Source organism: Podarcis filfolensis, assembly GCF_964270895.1.
Source record: "Podarcis filfolensis genome assembly, chromosome: 2".
In the NCBI taxonomy this organism is placed as follows: Eukaryota; Metazoa; Chordata; class Lepidosauria; order Squamata; family Lacertidae; genus Podarcis; species Podarcis filfolensis.
The window spans coordinates 114,683,266-114,704,596 of record NC_139605.1 but is presented as its reverse complement, the minus strand read 5'-3'; the positions used below and the strand labels follow the sequence as shown (position 1 = coordinate 114,704,596).

General features: G+C 45.2%; 1 protein-coding gene and 2 long non-coding RNA genes across 4 annotated transcripts; 1 reads left to right on the top strand and 2 right to left on the bottom strand.

The window, feature by feature from the left end:
- Positions 1-4,237: 4,237 nt before the first annotated feature.
- LOC310755984 lies at positions 4,238-8,394 on the bottom strand. Its single transcript, XR_014544601.1, has 2 exons — positions 8,275-8,394; positions 4,238-5,273 (listed from the first exon to the last, which is right to left on the bottom strand). It is a non-coding gene; the product is annotated as an uncharacterized lncRNA (long non-coding RNA).
- A 273-nt stretch (positions 8,395-8,667) lies between these two features.
- On the top strand, positions 8,668-20,601 carry LOC310755926 (homeobox protein Hox-B1-like). Of its 2 annotated transcripts, none has more exons than XM_083599454.1 (2): positions 8,668-9,472; positions 16,782-20,601. In XM_083599454.1, the coding sequence occupies exons 1-2, from the start codon at positions 8,866-8,868 to the stop codon at positions 17,123-17,125; spliced, it is 951 nt and encodes a 316-aa protein (XP_083455580.1). In that variant the 5' UTR covers positions 8,668-8,865; the 3' UTR covers positions 17,126-20,601. The 2 variants fall into 2 exon arrangements, 1 of the variants encoding a protein (XP_083455580.1); XR_014544592.1 differs by lacking the exon at positions 8,668-9,472 and adding an exon at positions 14,464-14,753 and having other exon boundaries at positions 16,782-16,915.
- On the bottom strand, positions 10,823-14,410 carry LOC310755990. Its single transcript, XR_014544611.1, has 2 exons — positions 14,177-14,410; positions 10,823-11,156 (listed from the first exon to the last, which is right to left on the bottom strand). It is a non-coding gene; the product is annotated as an uncharacterized lncRNA (long non-coding RNA).
- Positions 20,602-21,331: the final 730 nt, after the last annotated feature.

The following is a 21,331-nucleotide window of genomic DNA, read 5'->3' as shown; positions in this document are numbered from 1 at the left end:
TACAGTATCCCCCTGCTGGCCCAGGGTGAGAACTTCAGTACATAACAAAAAGAGCGGGATGAAAACAATTTGAGTGAAGCCTTGGTTTTCTATTGTTTGAAAGGAAAGAGAAAATGATTGGGGAGGATACCATGAGTCCCAGAGCTCTTCCAGGGCTCTTTCTTGTACAGGGGTCACAAAAGAACAGCAGCCACTCGAAAAGCAAACACTTGCGCATCCCTCTCCTAAATTGCTGTGGTTGGAGTGCCCTCAGAAAATCATTCAATGTGATTAAAACCTAGACCTGTCAGTCAAAATGAAAGATTCTCCAACCTCTCTGCTCTGTTCTGACTTAGGGCTTGTCCACACATATTCTTGCCTGGCCACTTTCCCCTAGGGAAAACCTGCTCTTCACTGCTGAATCAGAGCAATGGTCAATGGGGTTTTCTGCAGACTGACGTTTGCTCAGTTTCAGCCGTAAAGAGTGGATGTTCCTAAGGGAAGTGGCAGGGAAGCAGAAATCCACTAGGACACAAGCTTTCTAGGGGTGCAGAAGTGTGGACAACCCCTCAAGCACAGAGCATTTTCCTAGTGGCCTTCGTTTTGCTTTTTGGAAAGAAAAAGAAATATTCAGAAGTCACCTTATTTTAAATGGCAAATGGGGAGGCACCCCAGCCCACAGAATGACTTGGAGATTTAGGGAGTCGTTGATCTATCTCAAGACATCTTGTGAGCAGTGAAATCCAACTCAGGCATGTGAAAACCTCACCCATATCCCTTTATTCACCTCATAATTCAGGTTGCACTCAGAGCCAAAGCAAACGATAAAATCTATGTCTAGATCTATAGATCTGAAATGGGTTAATCCGCAACTTGAGGTCTTCTGCTGGTGCCTCTGGGCAAAGTGAGGTGGCAGGTGGCTCAGGTCTCTCCCATATTGTGCTTTGTAATGTATTCAGAGAGCCTGTAAGGAAAGGAATGAGGCATTTTTTTAAAAATGGGTGGGAAAGGGCAGGAAGTATGGGGTCCACCAAGAAAGACCTTGGGCTCAGGAACCCCTAAGTCATCCCACTCACAGCCATTGTCTTCGTGGTACATCAGCTTTTGAGTTCAAAAATACTTCCAATTTCTCACCTCTTCCAAATCAGCTCAAATGGGTCCATTTGGTTTTGCTCCTGCTCAGGTTTCCAGGAGTCTCTAATTTGCAGGTTTATCCATTTCAGACCTTCTACCATAGCAAGGTAGGGGGCACTCTAGAAAACAACAACAGGGGAGTACCTCAGGGCTGCAGCTATGGGGGTGGGGGGGGCTAGCCAGGTATTTTGTCCCAGGTGAAGCCTCCAAGAGGGGTGCCATTAAGGCTCCCAGATGGTGTGTGTACACAAGAGTGTGTGTGTGTGTGTGTGTGTGTGTGTGTTTCAGCCCTGGAGTACTTTTGTAGAATGCCTGAATGGATCATTAGACAATAGTATTATACAGGTCTATATTCCTGTACTCACTTACCTGGGAGTAAGGCCTATTGAAGTCAATAGGACTTATGAGTAGATATGTACATCATTGTTTTGTTCTAACCTCAGCTTCACTCCTTAGAGTGTGTTGTTTCTTAGGGTCCCAGACCACTGACAGACAATGCAAATCTTGAAAACAGACCCATATTTATTAAAATCAGACATCTTTTACTTATAATTGGCTCTGTTGCATTGTCCTTGCCAGCAGAAGATTAGTGGAAGACAGTGGCGTAGCGTGGGGGGTGCAGGGGGGGCGGGCCGCACCGGGCGCAACATCTGGGGTTAGGGCAAATCCATGGGTTAGGGGGCGCAAATCCACGGGTTATGGGGCGCAAATCCACAGGTTAGGGGGCGCAAATTACTTGCCTTGCCCCGGGTGCTGACAACCCACGCTACACCACTGGTGGAAGATCAGTAGGTCCTGGGCTTTTTCCATAAGTGTGGTACTTTTCCTACAGAAATTGGTTCCGGTGGAGCTGTGGGCCAGGCCAGCCCAATGCAAGTTATTGAGAAGAGAGAGGAAGACCTTTCTCATTTTCATCTCATGCTTCATGGACTAAACACAGCATTTTTGCTGCAGTCCTGAATCACTGAGCTGAAAGTATGCCCCATTTTAGCTCAATTGAACTAATTTCTGAGTAGACACATATAATGCTGCACTGGATATTATGTTCTGGGTAGATCATGTTCAGCTAAAATTGTTTACCTGTATCTTTCTATTATTTGACTAGCTGATTGTTGGTTTTAGTTGTATATTTTACTGACATTTCATTATGGTTTTATTTTAATTCGATTATTTACATAAGCCCCTTTGGGAGTCTGCAGGAAGAAAAACTGGATAGAAGTAAATGGAATAAATACATAAATTTGCATAAAGTTTATTATTGCACACAGTGGAAACTGGGCTTTTTCTTGATGGTTTTTTTTTTGGGGGGGGATAAATGTTCCATGTTTCTAAAGCTGGAAAAATACTGTGAATACTAACTATAGAATTATTATTATTATGGTTATTATTATTACTAATCCTGCATTCTCAGGCCAATGGGCTCTCAACAGAGCAGTATATAATGGATAATAAAATACAATAAAATTAATAATGATACACATACAATTCACCTCAAATAAAAGGGGGGGGGGTTAAAATATAGATTTATTTTTTTTAATGCAGCAAATGATTGTTTTAAGTTCTCTTTTTCCTACCCCACCCTTTACTATCTGTTGCATATTTCCACAAGAAATACAGGAAGGTAACCCTTTCAGTCACTATAAAGCAAATCCCCCCCCCTCCAAAAATGGTCCAGTGAAAGCAAAATTTAAGCCATTGGGGAGGGGAAATCGATGTAGGCTTTGGCTACTTTTTAACATTGCCTCTTCCTATTTTGATTGAAGGAGAAGTGATATAGTGGTTTCTGTTCCGAAGTGACTCTTGAGAATCTTTGGGGCATCATATGCTTGCAGTGTGTTAAAACCAAAGAGTCCCTTCCTCTGAAAGAAGGATTCCATCTGAGAAAAAGAACATTTGGATCCATCCAATTGTTTCCTTGTGCAAAAGGTCTCTGCTTTGCTGACTGAGCCATAACATGCACACAGCTTATATTGGACAGGGCAATGGACTGTTGGAGCCAAGCCTGGTCAAAGAAGAAAACACTCTCAAGTTGTAAACTTCCCATACATCATTTACTACTCCTGTGGGCTGGATGACAAGCAGCTGCCTGATGCAATATCTTGTTAATATTCCCCGATATTGAAAAACATCAATTTTCTGAAGCTGGCATGACCTACTCCCACCCTCCTTTTAATAAACATTGCGCTAAATATTTAAATGCATGGCAAAATCTTGTGCAACATACGCACAGGCATATGTCTCAACCTTCCCAGTTTAACAGAGGCAGCTCCTCTTTCAATGTTATGTATGTACTTAGTTATTTATATTCTAGGTAGCAAAGATTGGTACCCAAAGTGGCATATTGTAATGGACTGGCTGGATGCAGAGGCATCAGTTGGGGAACCCCCAAAGGGAACAAGGCTCAGAGCCAAGGAATTGGTGGTGGGGTGATGATAAGTGGTCAGATGGAGAAGAGGGAGCGGACTGGGTGGAGGTGGTGTCAGAAGGAGAAGAGGCAACAGGGTTTCATGAGCAGGGAGAGTCTATAGCAGAGAGCAGTCCAGAATCAGAGGCAGAAGTGGAGGCTGAAGAGGAGGGAGGCCAAGAGGCAGACATCAGGCAGGCTGCTGAAGAAGCCAGGGGATCTCCCCTCCTCACTGATCTCCCAGGACCAGAAGAGGTATGAAAAGGGCAGAGCAGAGACAGGCACATCCATGGAGTCTCAGATTGCTTGGGAAGCACCTGGGAAAGGAGGAGGCAATTGTGGGAAGGTGGGGACCTTCAGTCCTCACAACTGCCTCACTGGGGGCAAGATCTGCTAGGAAGAGTTGCTGTGCTCACTAGGCCTGGCCTCCTGAGCTGTTTGCTTCTTTGAATAAAAAGCTAACTTCACTGATGCCACGTGAGTTATTACTGACCTGTTTGAGGCACCCACCCCTGACACGTATAGTGAAAATCCACACAGAAGTAGAATAGAATGAGATTGTGTGTGGTTCAGACAGGGCGGGAGGCTCCTTAGGATATATATATATATATAAAAAGCTGGTACTCTGCTAAGAATATATGTAAAATGTGGTTCCCCATCATGTACCATTCCCCTCCCTCCGTTCCATGCCTGGCAAATAATAAGTCACATTCCAGTCTGTAAGGGACATATTTTTATTTATATATATTTTTAGGCTGCAACCCTATTCCCACTTACCTGGAGAAAGGCCACTGATTTCTACAGCAAGGATAAGGAACCCTTTTCAGCTGTGGGCCACATACCTAGCGGCCATAATCCAGTGGTGGGCGGAGCCAGAAGCAAAAGTGGGTGGAGCAAAATTTACCTTTGTGCAGTAGACTAGTTTCTACATATACTCACATACCCCCCGCAACCAGACAAGCAAGAGACATCATCAGAATTCAAGGACACATTCTAGCCAGGCAAAAACACTTGGGGTATGTGGCAATGTCAAAGGTGTATGTCCGGCCTGGAGGAAGAGGGTATAGTTTGGGGAGAGGTCCAAAAACCATAGAATCATAGAACTGTAGCATTGGAAGAGACCCTGAGGACCATCTAGTCCAACCCCTTGCAATGCAGGAATATGCAGCTGCCCCATATGGGGATTGAACCTGCAACCTTAGCATAAAGAGCACCAACTATCCATGCCAGGTGTAAAGACTGCAGTGTATCTCACCTTTCAAGGTATAACCCTCACAAGGCAGGTTACAGCAATAAATAAACAGAAAACACTGAACAGTATAAACATTGCAAGCAAATCAGTGAAGCAACAAGCAAAACTCTTTTAAAAAACAACAAGCCTTCATTTGCATCAGTAGAGGGGGGAAATATTCATGCCGAAGCCTGATAAGCTCTGGGTCTAAGAATAGAGCTATGTCATATTGCCTCCTGTATTTAGGCAGAAGAATGATGCCACAAGTTACTTTCTGTGGCTTTAGCCCAATGGCATAATCCAGTGGCTGCATGTGTGTGAGAGCGCAGGTGCGTTGGCAAAAGACAGGCCCATCATCTCTGATTGTATTTGCAGAAGGCAAAAGACTGAAGCACATGTTGACTTATTTTTGTTGTTGATATATTTGCCACCAGGTCTCTCTCTCTCTCTTTCTGACATCTATGGCAGGCAGTCCAGGTCCCATCTGCATCCAGGTTTCAGCTGACAGGCAACGAGGAAGAAATGCTGCCGAATGAATTAGAGAGGCAGAATTCTGTAAGTATTAATCAAGCTCTCCTCCCTCCCTCCCTCCTCACCACCCCATCCCATAATACACAGTTTAGCTCTGCAAGAAATAAACAGATGGGAAACAGGGTACCTCACCAACCCAGCTGAGGGGGAGGCAGAATTGAAACCTAATGGATTCCCACAGCAGAAGATTCACCCTCTCCAATAAAATCAATGCTGGGATGTGGGGTTTCAGAATTTGATTAGACTTCCTAGTTATAAGGAAACATGTAAAAGTGAGAGCAGACTTTAAGAGCTTGGTATGAACTCCTCAAATCTTATTCAAGGACATCAGAAAGGGCCATGTAGAACCAGAGATAAAACTTTTCTAGGATTAAGATATCAAATGTTTACCAATCTGCTCATTCCCAGTGACTCCAATTTTACAGGCAGAGACATGAAGGCTGAGATGCACCTCAATGGCAGAGTAGTGATTAGAGTTCACATTTCATCAACTAAATCTGCCACCGTTTGATACCTGAACATTTTCTACAAATAAGAGGAAGGCTATGCTGTATAATAACAATTGGGAAGCTCACACTGGATTCTGGAGCAGGAAAGAGCTCTGGAGTGGAGGCAGACCAATCCATTGGGGTTGGTCCACAGAGAAAGCTCGTTCAGCGAATGGACTTTTCATGTGAAATAGCCACTGTGGAAGCACAGAGCACATGTGTTTATATCACATGGTTTCTCATCACAGCTGTGTGTGTGATCAACTTCCATGGAACCTCCTAGGTAAATCAGTGGTAAATCCTGACTTTGATGGCACATTCTCAGGTCATCAATTTAAGGTACAGTTAAGGAGCAACTAAAAGGGACGCGGGTGGCACTGTGGGTTAAACCACAGAACCTAGGACTTGCCAATCAGAAGGTCGGCGGTTCGAATCCCCATGACGGGGTGAGCTCCCATTGCTCAGTCCCTGCTGCTGCCAACCTAGCAGTTTGAAAGTGCATCAAAGTGCAAGTAGGTAAATAGGTACCACTCTGGCGGGAAGGTAAACGGTGTTTCCGTGCGCTGCTCTGGTTCGCCAGAAGCAGCTTAGTCATGCTGGCCACATGACCTGGAAGCTGTACGCCGGCTCCCTCGGCCAATAAAGCGAGATGAGCACCACAACCCCAGAGTCGGCCACGACTGGACCTAATGGTCAGGGGTCCCTTTACCTTTACCTAAGGAGCAACTAGCATCCTCATGTGAACTAGCCCACAGAAGCAATTTCCAGTGCTTTCCCCCATGGTGCTCAAATCTTTACAAAGTCAGGATGCATCTTCACAAGCACACTTGGATGACTGCAACTAACCATGACAGAGATTCTGCATCACCTTCAATAAAAATCCCTTTTCACTGGAGGAAGTTCACGTAAGAAACAGTGATGTACATGAATGTGCACTGCGAAACTTTCATTTTTCTTCTTTAGTGGAGGGAGGGTTCTTTAATGAATGGTGGCGCTTTATAGCAGGCTCTGAGATGGGGAAGTTAAACATTTATGTATTCCTGACACTCAAGTGCATTTCTGTGTATAAGAATTCCTTTGAATTGTGAAGTTCTCTGTGGCAAAACTGAACTCTAGCTCACATGTACAGCACTAGGTTACTTACTTGATGTACTTGTAGCTGAATATGTGAACTGCCTCCCTTAAACAGCACTGTATTTTAGGGGGGATAAAACCTCTGTGCTGTTCCATCTGTGACGGCTTTTAAAGTTTTCACATATGTAGGGTGTCACTTGATATTGCAGTCATCACATGATCAAAGGTGCCACAGGCACTCACCACCACATAAGTTTCTCCAGACCTTCCAGCAATTCTCCTCCCCCCGCTTCTCCCATAATCGTGCCAATAAAGAAAAGCTGTACATGAGTTGGTTTTAAGCAAGCGTGCTATCTGTTCATTTAATATTAACAAATTGAAATGAATTATTTTAATGCCAATTAACTTGTAACTGTCCCTTATTAATAGTGATTTAGATGAATACTTCTTGGAAGTAAGAATGGTAGGCTCTAGGAAACGTGCCTGGAATACAGAACACATAGACAGCCAGTTTTTATTTTTAAGTGATGATGAGATGTTATTACTGTTTTATATCACTTCTATATGGGTCTGCAGCTCAAAGATTCCTATCTTAATGCAATAACATTATTACATTCAAAATATTGGGGGTGGGCCCTACCTGCTATTGCCCCCATCATTCATCAGATAAATTTAACAGTACATTAGAAGTAGGCATTTAAATATACTTCTCCCGTCCCTATCTTCTGTTGCATTTTCTACACTCCATGGATTCCCTCTCAAAATACAGGGAATCGCTTTAATTTCAATTAGAAATATCCTACCCAATCAACTTACAGGAGAATCTGCCAATGTAGAACCAAAACAACAACAACAACAACACACACACACACACACGCACGCACGCACGCACCTTCCAAGAGACAGATTGCATTGCGAATGTGTGCCTGGGGGAGGGTTTTTATTTTATTTTACTTTTTTGTAACCTTCATTTGCAATTCTAATAGTTCCGGGTGGGTGTTTTTCTCTTTTTAAATAGCTACTCTCAGGCCCTCCACATGCAAGCTTATTTGCAGAAAAAGTCGTGACGGTGTTTCGCAGTGTCTCCGTCTCCCTCTTCCCCACCCCACTTTTGAGAGATGTCACAAAGTTTGCGGTCTTCTCGCTTACTACAGCTCCTCCTCGCACCCTACCCCCCCCGCCGCCCCCACCACGCGCGCACATGCAGGCACAGCTATCCAACCCTGCGCATCTATTTTCATTGCAAAAAGTAATTGCAAACTTCATCAGCTAAATTAAGATGAAACGGTGTATTATGGCTGGGTACTTAATGGCACCGAGATTCACTTTCGGAAGGAGGGAGAGAGTGTGGGGACTTAGAGGGGAGGAGGAGATGCTCCTTTAGGAGACAACCGGGTCTGAAGATGCAACAGACGGAATAAAAATGGACTCACCTTTAGCTTCCCGGTAGATATTCCAGCAGGATGGGGATGGGGATGGGGATGGGGAGGAGATATGAGTGCGTCCATTTCTCGCAGCCCAGAGAGAGATCAGTTGCAGAAGCGCCACCACTCTCTCTCTCTCTCTCTCTCTCTCTCTCTCTCTCTCTCTCTCTCTCTCTCTCTCTCTCTCTCTCTCTCTCTCTCTCTCTCTCTCTCTCTCTCTCTCTCTCTCTCTCATCCCTCTTGTGTGTTTGCCCAGAGAGAGACTGAAAGTTACAAATTGCTGCCATTAGCTCATCAAACAGTGCCTCCCCCCACCCCTTAGTGAACCTTGGCCATTGGCCAAGCGCCCGTCACGTGGCTCTCAATGTATCGAATTTCAGCTGGCTTTTCTTGTCTCAGCCAACATTCTCTGCGCGCGCCCCCCCCCCACGCAAATCTCTGCGCGCAGGGCTTGTAGCCCCCCACCCCCGCCTCCTTGGGAAGTGCGCGGTGAGGGTAGGGAAATGTCCAATTTGACATGGTGAAAGCAGGTCCAAAGGTGGGGGTGGGTGGGGGGACGCCGAGCTGGGCGAAAGGGGCAGGGAAGCCCATTAAGGCAGGATGACGGATCGCCCCTTCCTAGAGCTGGTGTGTGGGGCAGGGGGCAGTGGCCACTTCACGGGGACACTCTCTGGAAGGCAGCGACAGCCGGAGAGGCAGCGCTGCAGCTGCTCTGGGGACAGAGGCGAGGAGATAGGGCGGGATCTCCCAGGGGGACCTTCTCCTCCCCACTCCCCAGCCAGCCAGCCCCATCACTCCTCTCGCATGCCTCGCCCACCCCACGATTACCTCTGGGCTGGGCCCAGCCCGCCCGCCGTAGGTAGATCCGGAGTGACTTCTCCCCCTTCCAGCTGCAATCCGAACTCCCTCGGTGCCCCCTACCCACCCAGCTATGGAGACAGAGACTTCCCCGCCCCTTCTTCTTCTTTTTCCTCCTCTTCCTCGGTGTACCCAGCTTGTTTCCCAGAAGGGCATCCCTTCGGGGCTCGGCTGGTGGACCCCCAGTACTCAGGTAGCCAAGAGGAAATCCTCTTGGCTCAGCCCGTCAGCTCGAGAGACTTTTGGAGAGCCCAAGGGCAGGGGAGGGGTCCGCCTCGGGAGGTTGGCGGAGAGATGGAAACTTTTGAATGGATGAAAGTTCAGAGGAATCCGCCCCGAAGAAGAACAGGTGAGTTCGTTGGCGAGCAGGCCCCGCTCGGATCTAATTGGATGAGTAGCTGGCGCGCGCGCAACATCACCGGATACTCCAGGTACCTCAAATTGGTAATAGAAAGTCATCTATCACGCGCGGAGATGTCTGTATCCATTGGGCGTCTGATTTCTAAGCAGCTCACGTTTGGCGATTGTAATAACTTATTCTCACGGCTAATGCGAAGGCGATTTAGCATTCTCGGAGCATAAGGATTTGAGGCAGAGCCAGAAAGAAAGAGAGAGAGAGAGAGCAATCCTTAAATAAAAAATAAACAGCGTTTTGTTGTGATTTTTGTTGTATGTTCGTTTTGGCTTTAAACGGGGGTCTTAGGTCTCTCTTTGAAAGGAGAACGCGAGGGGTAATTTTCCTTCAAGTTACCCACTCAGAGAGAATTTTTAACTATTTACTGTTCAGAATGGGTGTCCTCAAGCAAGCATTTGGTTAGGAATCGACTGTCTGCCGATCATGAAAACGCTGGCAATTTATTGTTTCAAAATAATATTTGTATTTCGGGGTTTTTTTAATGCCCACTTTTTGTTCTGAATGTGATAGATAGATGTAAAATAAAAATAAAAAATACATCCACCAAAGTAGAGGCGGAAACTTTGTAACGACCTTTCAAAAGTGCTTTTGCCATTATATCGGATTAAAATCCTATAGCAGCAAACCTACGGACTGAAGTATCGGCAGCACACCATGGATACTAACGGGTTTCGACTGCAGCTAAAGTTAAACTTCCTGGTAAACTTTCCCCCACCCCAAAAAAGGAATTACTCCCAAATAAATATGTTTAAGATATCGGAACGTTAAATGTAGCATAATTTTAACCCTCCTTCCGACACACGAAATCGTGGGAGAAGGAACCATTCAGATATTACCAGAAACTATCAATTTCTCTCTCCTAGCCCCCTCCCCCCCCAACTTGCCCCATTTCAATCTGTCAGCGCTACACCATCCACGCCTGGCGACCTTTAACCACCCCAATTCAAATACATTTAAAAATAGGTGAAATTGTCTCTTGAAGAGGAGATGCGAGTTCTAGGTTCTTTTGACGCGGCCGTTGCCAGCAGATCTTAACACGCACGTGACCTCTTGGTGCCTGTGTGAATTTTGTGCATAGTGCTTGTTTGTTGCCAAATATCAGGCTAGTCCTCATGGATTTGGGGGGCGTGGGGAGAAATTTCTGAAAGTCTGCTGAACTTCCAAACAACAGGTTGGGATCCGAAGCAAAATCTTTCACGGTCTGTGTTGGATCCGCGCTCCCCTTTCTTTCTGTGGGATCACCAGGGCCTGAAAGTTTCTAAAGTCAAGTAGAGTTACAACGTGTTGGATGGAGATTTCTTTATTTAATATAGCTGTTGTTCCCAACGGGATTCTGGAGAGCTGAGAGTTCTTGTTGCTGTTTTGTGACTGGGGCTTGTTTGTTCCTCGACCAGTTTGTCTTTTCTGCGGTTATTTTGTCTTTGGGGTGGGTGGGTAATAGAATTTATACACGCACTCAGACATTCCCTCTGGGTGGGAGAAGACAAGAGAAGTATGTCCCCAAAATGAAACAGAACCATGGTAGCCAGTCTCGTCCTTTCGGAGGAGGTAGACTCGGGAGTAGGGTTCTCCCAGCCCCAAACCGGGACCAGTTGTTAAGCCCTTGAACGGGAAAAGGCTGCAAGATTAAGGAATCATTAACCGAACTGGACAATGTACGACATCCCCCACCCATCAAAGAGGGCGCCCGCCCGCATTCCGACCTGGGAGGCCAAACTTCCTCTAACTCCAAAGCGGGAAGCAGTTGGATACTTTGATAGGCGCGCGTCTTGGTCGTCTCCCTTTCGCCGTAAACGGCGCGCGTAAAGGGAGCCCCGGAAACCAGAAATCGGAGAGAAACGGGCTACAGATTTCAGTGCCCCTGCATCCAGAAAGATTTTGGTGTGCGAACTTCTTAATGATGCATATAATGCACACACACACACACACACACACACACAGAGAGAGAGAGAGAGAGAGAGAGAGAGAGAGAGAGAGAGAGAATATGGAACCATTTTATTTCCCGGACTACTATACTTTCTTTCGTTTCGCCTTGTGAAATTTATTCTGGAGGATCCCTTGTGCTCCTGAATATAATTCGATCCGAAAAGATCCAACTCTTCGTCTCCTTTTTCTCCTCCCGTGGGGCAATAAGATTAAGTTGCTTCGCGACTGGCGGTGGGGTTTACTTGCTTGTTTTATAGGGTGTTTTTTTAATGTCTAAATTAGGAATATTTTTTAATTGTTTCCAAAACCATTACGAGGACATTGAGACAAAAAACGTCATTTTATATAGCTGGGGTTTTTTTTTGGGGGGGGGTAAGGCTAAACAAAAAAGAAGAAGAGAAAGAATACAAAGTAATTCATTGAAAGACATCTGATTTGTGTCGAAATTTTCTAAAGCTGGTTTACACTGTGAAGTCCGAAGTTCCTCCAAGTTTTAAGGAAAGCGGGGGAGGTCGCCACGATCCTTCGCCTTTCCAGATCTGTCAGCCTTCGAGATACGTTCTCTATTCGGGGCTTCCTACATCCCTGATAGTAGAGAGATCTTGGCGGGGGGAAATATTGTCTTCTTCTGTGGATCTTGGGGTGGGTGGGTAGGAGGAGAATCTCTGTTTCCAAGCAGAGGACTTCTCCACTTTCAAGGAACTGGTGGTCCCCCATGTCTGTATAATACGCTTTTAATAGCATTATATATACATACACACATATATGCATGCACACCAACAAACGCACACCTTTTGTTTGTTGCTGCCTTTAACAATATGAACACTTTCCCCATTGTTTATCACGGAAACGGGGGAAGATAAACAAAGACAATAGAAAAGTGTGGAGGGCGTATAATTTTTAATATAGGCTGAGACCTGATCCAAAATACTGGCATGTCTTTATGGTGCCAGCGTGTTTATTTGTGTTTAATATGGCTCTTTAAAAAAATGATGCATTCCCTTGTTTCCAAGCTTGGGAAAGTAAGTCACGCGAAGGAGAATCTTTTCTTCCTGTTATTTTTCTGTAGGTGAAAAAAACAAATATTAAAAATGGCAGGGTTTTTTGTGTGTTTTTTTAAGCTTACGTTTTGCAAGGATAGGAAAGCCTGCCTTTGGCTGGCACAGAGGTTTGAGAAATGTCTGCGTTGTAAGTGGGGGGAATTAAATGGCTCGAGATACCAACATATTTGGAAGAAGTCTAATTCGTGTTCCGTCTCTGCAATTTAGAAAGCTGCATAAGACAGAATGGGGCGGGGCGGGGCCAGGGAAAAAGACGTTTCGTTTCATTTCAAAGCGAAGGCCATTTTCTTCTAAAAATAATCCAGATCTTTCAACATTGCCCTCTGCTCTGGCCCGCCACATCTATCAAAACTCTGTCTCCTTTGAAGCGAGTTCGTCCTTTCAAACCTTGGCTAACGGTTGTGTTGGCTCCTTCGGCCCAAAGGCAGCTGAAGTTTAGCAGACATCCATTCCACACCTCCTAACACAAGAGGAAAAGGCAAGGATGCTTTTGTTTTGTTTTGTTTTGTTTAACACACAAACACAGTCCACCAAGCTGAAGAGACGCTTCCTTAGCTTTAGAACCGGGATGAGTTATGGTTGTGGCACTGAGAGAGTTAATAGCTCCTGTTAGGGCAGCGATCCTGGTATGCAGGAAGCAAGACAGGTAGCAAACACCGTTCAACTCTTGAGGGGGTGTGTGGAATGCCCACACACCATCCTGCCCAATTCCTTCACTAAAGATCACCCTTCCAAACCTTCTAGATAGTAAAGGTAAAGGTACCCCTGACCATTAGGTCCAGTCGTGGCCGACTCTGGGGTTGTGGTGCTCATCTCACTTTATTGGCCGAGGGAGCCGGCGTACAGCTTCCAGGTCATGTGGCCAGCATGACTAAGCCGCTTCTGGCGAACCAGAGCAGCGCACGGAAACGCCGTTTACCTTCCCGCCAGAGCGGTACCTATTTATCTACTTGCACTTTGATGTGCTTTCACACTGCTGGGTTGGCAGGAGTAGGGACCGAGCAACGGGAGCTCACCCCATTGCAGGGATTCGAACCGCCAACCTTCTGATCGGCAAGTCCTAGGCTCAGTGGTTTAACCCACAGTGTGGACTCAAAATCTCATTAAACTCAGCTGCCACCGCCAGTGGTCAGAAGTGATGGCAAGTGCAGTTTGGCAACATCTTAGGGGCACCAAGTTGGGGAAGGCAGCCTTGGAGCAGTCCTCCTCCTCTTCCTTCATTACATTTCTATAGCACCCTTCATTTGCGGATCACAGGGTGGTTTACAGTATAAAAGCACAAAAATGCACAACGTAACAACAAATAAAACAACGCCCCCAACACACAGTTTAGGCGGCCATAGGTTGATTAATTAGCCAAAGGTTTGGGAGAAGAGGGATATTTTTGCCTGGTGGCTTAAAATGTATGTACATAATGAAGGTGCCAGGCAAGCCACGCTGGGGAGAGCATTCCCCAGATAAGGCCATTCTTGTGTTGCCACCCTCAGGAGCTTTTGAAGAGGCACGTGAAGAAGGGCTCAGATGATGGTCGCAGGGTCCAGGTCAATTAAGATGGGGAGAGCCAATCCTGGAGGTATTGAAGTGTTATGGTATTGAGGTATCCATGTGCTCTAACACAAGATGGTTTTATTTATTTATTAAAGATATATACCTGCCTCCCATCCAGAAATATCCTGTTGTGTTCGTCTGAAGATCTGCTTTTCTTGTCACCGTGCATTGGTTGCTTCTCTTTAGAGTGCATCATTTTGGAATCTTCGGTTGAGACTATTCCACTAGAGCTACTCTCATCCAGCCCCCACCTGCCTGCCTGCTTGCCTTCTTACTTACCTCCCTCCTCCTGGCCTTGCAGAATTCAGCAGGGAGGACAACTCTAGAATTAGTTGAGTTGTCATTGGCTACCTGTCATTGGCTCTGGTCCACTACTGTTGGGCTCCCCACCTTCAATCCCACCAGTCCCAACAGGGACCAGTCAGCACTTTGCCCTAACTCCCTCTCTCTCCCCACAGCATTTAACTCTTCGAGACACTCTCCAGGAAGTATAAGACATAGGGGAAAAACTGAGACAGTGTCAACAGGAAGAATGAGAGTGACTTGATGATGAAAGAAGGATGAATGGGGAAGCTTTGGTCCTTCATATGCTCTTGGTCTCCAGCTCCCATCTGCTCCTGCCAGCATGGCTGATGGCCAGCAGGGGTGCCAACTTGAATAAAATATTGTGGGGGGCCCAGGTAAGCCCTGCCTCGCATAATCGATCACATGAGGCAGTGCACACACACCCATTTGAATGGGAATGTCCATCAACTTTGAGGGAGCCCGACTCCCTCAAATATTTCATTGTGGGGGACGGAGCCTCCATGGCCCCTAGGATTTGACTCCTATGATGGCCAGGGATGATGGGAGTTGGAGTCTAGGAAGCTCCAGAGGACCACAGCTTCCCCACCCCGGTAGAAAACACACACTACTTTTTTCTAAGGTGTCTTAAGGGCATCCTGAAATGTGCAAAGTAAAATATATGTAAATATGCCACCAATACATGTTGGCAAATGCCTCGGTGAATGCACTGAATGCACTCAGCTGTAGCTTCCAGGTGAATGCGCAGTAGAAAACTTGGGTTTGCTGCTGTGGTTGTGTGTAAAATGGGACACAGAAAGAGGAGAGAGCAGTATCAGAATTGGCAGGGATGGGAAATGGGACTTGAATATCCAAGCCAGCATCCCTTCTTATCCTAGATTTCTAACCTTCTCTGAAGACCTGCGTATACAAGAAGCCTAGACAACACCTGATTTCTAATTTCCTGAACAGATTCTAGTCACTTCCCTGAAATGTGTGGTGTTTGCAGTAATGCGACGTTTCAGTCTGTGCTGCTTGATCTGCAGTGGCTCATTCGCTCATCCAAATTGTTGCTAGATGCATGAAGTGATGGGCATGTGTAGAATGGACTCCAACCAAGGCTTTAGGCCAGGGGAAAAGGCACAGCTGCTTGACCCAGTCCTGATTGGCTATGGAAGCCTGTGCTATGGATTGCCTGTTGGGAGAGGAGGGTAGGTATGAACCAAACCACAAAGCCTGTCTTGGAGGGAAAATGGCTGAGCACAGTTTGCATAATGGGTTTTCCTGATTAGCTTTGGAGATGCACCAGGAACATGTGCGAGAGAGTATTGCTTCTGCCACCCCACCCTGCTACTCCTTTGAACACCTCCAGTTCTGACCTCAAGGCACAGCCAGTCCAGGCCTGCCCATACAGCAAGTTGCCCCAACAGCCATTGAAAATGTTGCAAGCTTTCTGCACTGCAGATTCTTCAGGTGTTCAGGGCAAAAGCTATTTAAAAACCGGATCTTATCCTACATCCAGACTGATTAGTATCTGGTCAAACTGGCTCTTAATTTTTTTTAATGCCATTTAATTTAGACATATAATTAAGTTAACTTTATCTGGTTTTTTAAAAAAAGTTCTCTTGATCTTATCTATTCTTAATTATGATGGTTCTATGCACACTTGTGTGATAATGTTTTTAATGATGCTGGCTTTATGTATATTTGTTTTTCATTAGCCTGTGGGTTTTAGCTGTGTTTTCTTTCCAGTTTTATGTGTATGCCACATGGAGAGCTTCTTCATAAAGTGGTTTAGAAATATTCTAAATAAGGGGGGTCGGAGAGGATTCATGCCATAGTGGGATTTTTTGGAGTAGAAAATGGACTGGGGCAAATAATAGCAGCAAGAATAAACAAAATGATCATAGGATTATAATAATAATATAATAATAATAATTTATTATTTATACCCCGCCCATCTGGCTGAGTTTCCCCAGCCACTCTGGGCGGCTCCCAATCAAGTATTAAAAACAATACAGTGTTAAATATTAAAAACTTCCCTGAACAGGGCTGCCTTGTCTTTTAAAGATAGGCTAGCTACTTATTTCCTTCACATCTGAAGGGAGGGTGTTCCACAGTGTGGGCGCCACTACCGAGAAGGCCCTCTGTCGGGTTCCCTGTAACCTCACTTCTCGCAATGAGGGAACCGCCAGAAGGCCCTCAGCGCTGGATCTCAGTGTCCGGGCTGAATGATGGGGGTGGAGACGCTCCTTCAGGTATCCTGGACTGAGGCGGTTTAGGGTTTTAAAGGTCAGCACCAACACTTTGAATTGTGCTCGGAAATTACAAACTATTGAAACTAAGTGGTCTACTCCGAGTAAAACTTGGTTGAATACCACTCACAAACAGTACCCTGAGTGATGCTTCCTTCTTTTCATCCTTAGTGAAGTTACATGATACCACAGCAGACAGGACAACTCCCCCCTCCTCTCCCAGAACCAACTTCACCACCAAGCAGCTGACAGAGCTGGAGAAGGAATTCCACTTCAACAAATACCTGAGCCGAGCCCGCCGGGTGGAAATTGCCTCAGCCTTATTTCTCAATGAATCCCAAGTGAAGATCTGGTTCCAGAACCGCAGGATGAAGCAGAAGAAAAGAGAGAGAGAAGGCCTACTGTGGGGATCTGCTGCTGGGCTTGGCTCTTCCTCTTCCGACAAATCAGATCTTGCCTCTCCAGCATCCTCCCCGAGCAGGAGCAATGAGGACACCATCACTCCACCTCTTTGACTGGGAAAGAAAAGAAAGAGGCATTCGCTGAGCCTCTTGGCATTGTTGTGTAAGTCCCAAAGTCCCCTTCAAGGGATGTAAGGGATCTTTGCAGAGAAGGATAGGGAAGGACATCAGTGTTCCCCTGTGACCACAACTATGACAAACAGCACATTGGGCTGTCAGGTGAAATTCAGTAGGGATGTGTGTGTATCAGTCTATTTTTTACTGGACCAGCCTGGTGAAAATCCAAAATAATTTATATACTCTGATGTCCAGATGAACGGAAGGGTTCTTTTGCAGCGAGTTGTGCTCGCATGCAGTTACACAAGAAACCCAGGAAATGCATTAACAAGGCATTTTCAGGTACAGAAGTTCTGAGATGCACAATCACACACTTCCATCTTTTTAAAATCACATTCTCCTCTCAGGTCGTTACCCTCCACATTCCTGTTACCTAGCAGTGCAACCCTACGTAATCAGAATAAGTGGGTACCATCCCAGGTCACTTATATGGGACTTACATCTGAGCAGATAGGCATAGGGTTGCACTAGCACACAGAATGATCTTTTAAGGGAGTGGATTCTTCATTCCCAGCTCTGATTTAGGTACCTAGCTGGCCAGTGTCGTCTTGTGTCTTCTGTACAGCTTAGTTTCATATCTAATAGTCTATGCAGTTTGATGATGCTTCTTACCAAATTTCCGTTGCTTGCTGGACTCTGAATGGAGGGTAGAATACTCTTCCTTGGAGGCAACTGGAGGCTTGGGCTCCATTAATCTGTTTCCATTAATGTTTAGTAACATATTTATGGATAAATATTCTAGCAGCACACCATGGAATGCTTAGGATACCTCGTCATAGGAACGTCTCCAGTCAGGGGTGCCAACTTGAATAAGATATTCTAGCAGGGGGCATGTAAGCCCCACCCCACATAATTGATTGCCAGGTGTGGTGCATGCACACCATTTGAATGGCAATGCCCACTAACTTTTATTGCCCCCCCCCCCGAAGGGACCTTGGTCCCTGGGAGTGGGCTCCTGTGTCTCCATCAAGTGGATGACACAGGTGTTGACCCTGTTAGCCTTATCGTGTGAATTTTCACTGAGACAAAGCTTAAGGGACCAATTGGTGGAGTTTTAGAACAGGGTCCAGAAGTCACTTCATGGGATTGACTCAGAAGCAAAACACTTTGGGGGGGGGACTTTTCTTGTTGTGATATTGGCTTACTGAAGGTAACTCAGATAGACCCATCCCCAAGACCTCTCTGGCCCACCAGTATGCCCCCCCAGTCCTTTACGTTTTTTACCTATGCCCCCCCACATTGGTCCTTTACGTTTTTTACCTATGCCCCCCCCCACATTTGTGAATCACCAAGATAGACCAAGATAGCAGGAGGGTAGTCAATAGATAAACGGCAAAGTCCCTTGCGTGTGGTTCCTTTCACAAGGCAGTGTCAGCTGGTTGACACCAAAGCTGTTTGCCCATACCAGGGCAAGAATTTCTCCCAATTTTGCTGAGTATAAAACAACTTCCTCATTAAACAGAGAGGAAGAGAAACATTCACAGACTCTTTGCAAAATACGACAGTGATGGTAATTGTGCTATAAATAGCGCTGGCAGAACAAGGAGCAGTCATTGCCTTAGGAATGAGGAGTGTGTAGCGGCAAAGATTTTGAAAAGATAGTTTCACAAGTGAGCTCTGGCTTAATTTGCCTTAATATGGAATATCATTCAGGCTGCAATCCCAGCATGGCATGTATGAGTGGAAGTGAGTTTCATGCAAAGGTCTTGCACTGCCAGGATCTTCCTCACAGTACGCAACCCTTGGCTGAGAGGACATCTGTCCTCCTTCACTATCAAGCAGCCAGCAAATTTGCAGAGGCACAGGATAAGATTGTGTTGCTTTTGAAGTCCACTTTTTTTAATTCTTTGTTTCAGCCATGGTTAACAGTCTCCAACACCATAACAATGATCAAATAACAGATATCACAACTCTCACAAACATGCTCTCAGAGGCCATTCCTGTACTGGGGAACAATGGCCATTTCATTAGCTGAAAGTAAGGATTGGATTCGGAAGAAGGGAAAGAAGCAAGATGTTCTTCAGAGTCAGCTGGGAAGGAAAAGGGATGGGTATATTCTGATCAGCGCACACAATCCATGCTGCTCTTCAGAGCAATTGTCTTCAATATTTTCCAAATCTGGGACCCAGCTTTAACCCAAACATGCACTTGGGGATCTATTTCTTATGGCTTTTTTGCCACATATTTCTATGTTGGCACTGCTGCTCTTGCAACTCAGCTTAGATCGGTCCACATGAACATTAGTGGGTGTGGACCCACCAGTTAACCAATGTTCTAGAGTAAGGGTAGCTGGTGTTGACTATAACTCCCCTCAGCCCTGGTCATTGGCCATGCTTGCTGATGCTGATGAGAGCTTTCCTATGCTCAGAACAAAATTTGGGCCTTATCCCTACAATCTCAGAGCAGAAAAACACAGGTTGTCCACTGAGAAGGGCGGGGTGTGTGTGGAGCTCCGCATTTTCATAAGTTAATAGAAGTTAATAAAGCGATTACAAAATATCTACCTCTAAATTTGCCTGGACTATCAGAAGGATGACACGGGTTTATTATGTATTTATTATTTGTGTGCACTGTTGGCGTTTGATTCATGCAAGCAAATAAAGTGAGGGGGAGATACCAGATGGAGAAATTAAAATCTTGCTTGGATCAGTACTCTGTGTGCTTGGCTTATTACACTTTCTCTCCACATTTCCTCTGTGGAGTTCAGAGCTGCTTATGAACAGTTCCTAGGTGGGTTTTACAGGGTATGTAAGACAGTTGCCTTAGCAGGAGAACTGCATCATGCGACTTCAGACCATTAAAATTCAGACGGGAACGGAGGCTGTACACATACTAGCACATGCTATATATTTAAAGCACATTTGAAGCACCATCTTTCTCTCCAAGAATTATGGGCACCAGGGCCGGCCCACCCATGAGGCGGGCTGAGGCAACTGCTTTGGGTGGCGGAACCCCCAAAGGTGGAACCCCGGGGGGGGGGGAAAATCCAGAAATATGGCAACCCATACTGGAACTCTAGTTTCTGGCAAATTTCAGCTCAACTGCAAGTTTCACTTTTTGAAATATGGCAACCCTAGCCGCCACACACCTAGGCAAGAGTGGCTTCAGCAGCGGGGCAAGGCCTTCCCATTTTACCTCAGGTGGTGATACAGGACAGACCACCCCTGCTTGACACTGTAGTTTATCCCTCACAGAGTTACAATGCTCAACAACCCTTATCAAACTACAGCTCCCATAATTCTTTGAGCGTAGGGAGACATGTGCTTTAAAAGTACAGTGTGCGCGCAGCTGAGAAGATAAATATTGGATGTTGATATTGTTCGGTAGGCCAACTGTGCTAGGAGGAATATGACCATGGAAACTGTAATCCATAAAACATTCACTCATTAAAAACTCCCTTGATGTCAACAAAAGTATTCAAGAGAAAGTGGTTTGTGAGCTGCAGCCTTTATAAGTGCTGTTGTTCTGCTGGTATCAGTGAACGAGGCAGCAATAGTTTTTTGGGGGGAAACCTTCTATTTATCTATTTCATACTCTCAAAAAACAAGTCATCATTTGTTTTTTTGTTTTTTTAAAGATATTTATTGGAGTTTTACAAAAACATAAATTTAAAAGATCATATAAAAAGAAAGAAATACAATAAAAGAAACATAGAAAAATACATAAAATAAGAAAAAGAAGAATAAAAACAAATCCATTTTTGTAACCCTAACTCATTATCTTATTTCCTTGGCCTCCTCACACCTCCCCTTTTTGTATCCCCATTTACATAATCAAATCAGCAAATCCTTACCCTCTTTCGTTTATCTTAACTCTATATCTTAACATATTATAACTCTATATTTTCATCCATTTTCAGTTCAATTTTGCATACTCTTGTTAACTTTGTTGCTAATGCCACTTATTTTCAATCCAACATCATTTTAACATTCATTAATTTTACAGTGTTTCTGAAGATAGTCTTTAAAACAAGTCATCATTTGAGGAAAGATTGACAGAGCTGTTCAAATTTTACTGGTCTTGTCAGCAACAGAAAACAAACAAGGAACCAAGGGAAACAAACAGAACACCAACCCATGCCTGAATCTGAAATGAATATTGCAGATGAAATCATGTTGCTGAATGTTTGTTTACCTTGTTCCT

Excerpts from the sequence above, each read along its gene's own strand:
- LOC310755926 (XM_083599454.1), top strand. The coding sequence starts at position 8,866 with ATGACGGATCGCCCCTTCCTAGAGCTGGTGTGTGGGGCAGGGGGCAGT. Across the intron at positions 9,473-16,781 it reads TCCGCCCCGAAGAAGAACAG|TGAAGTTACATGATACCACA; the intron begins GTGAGTTCGTTG and ends TTTCATCCTTAG.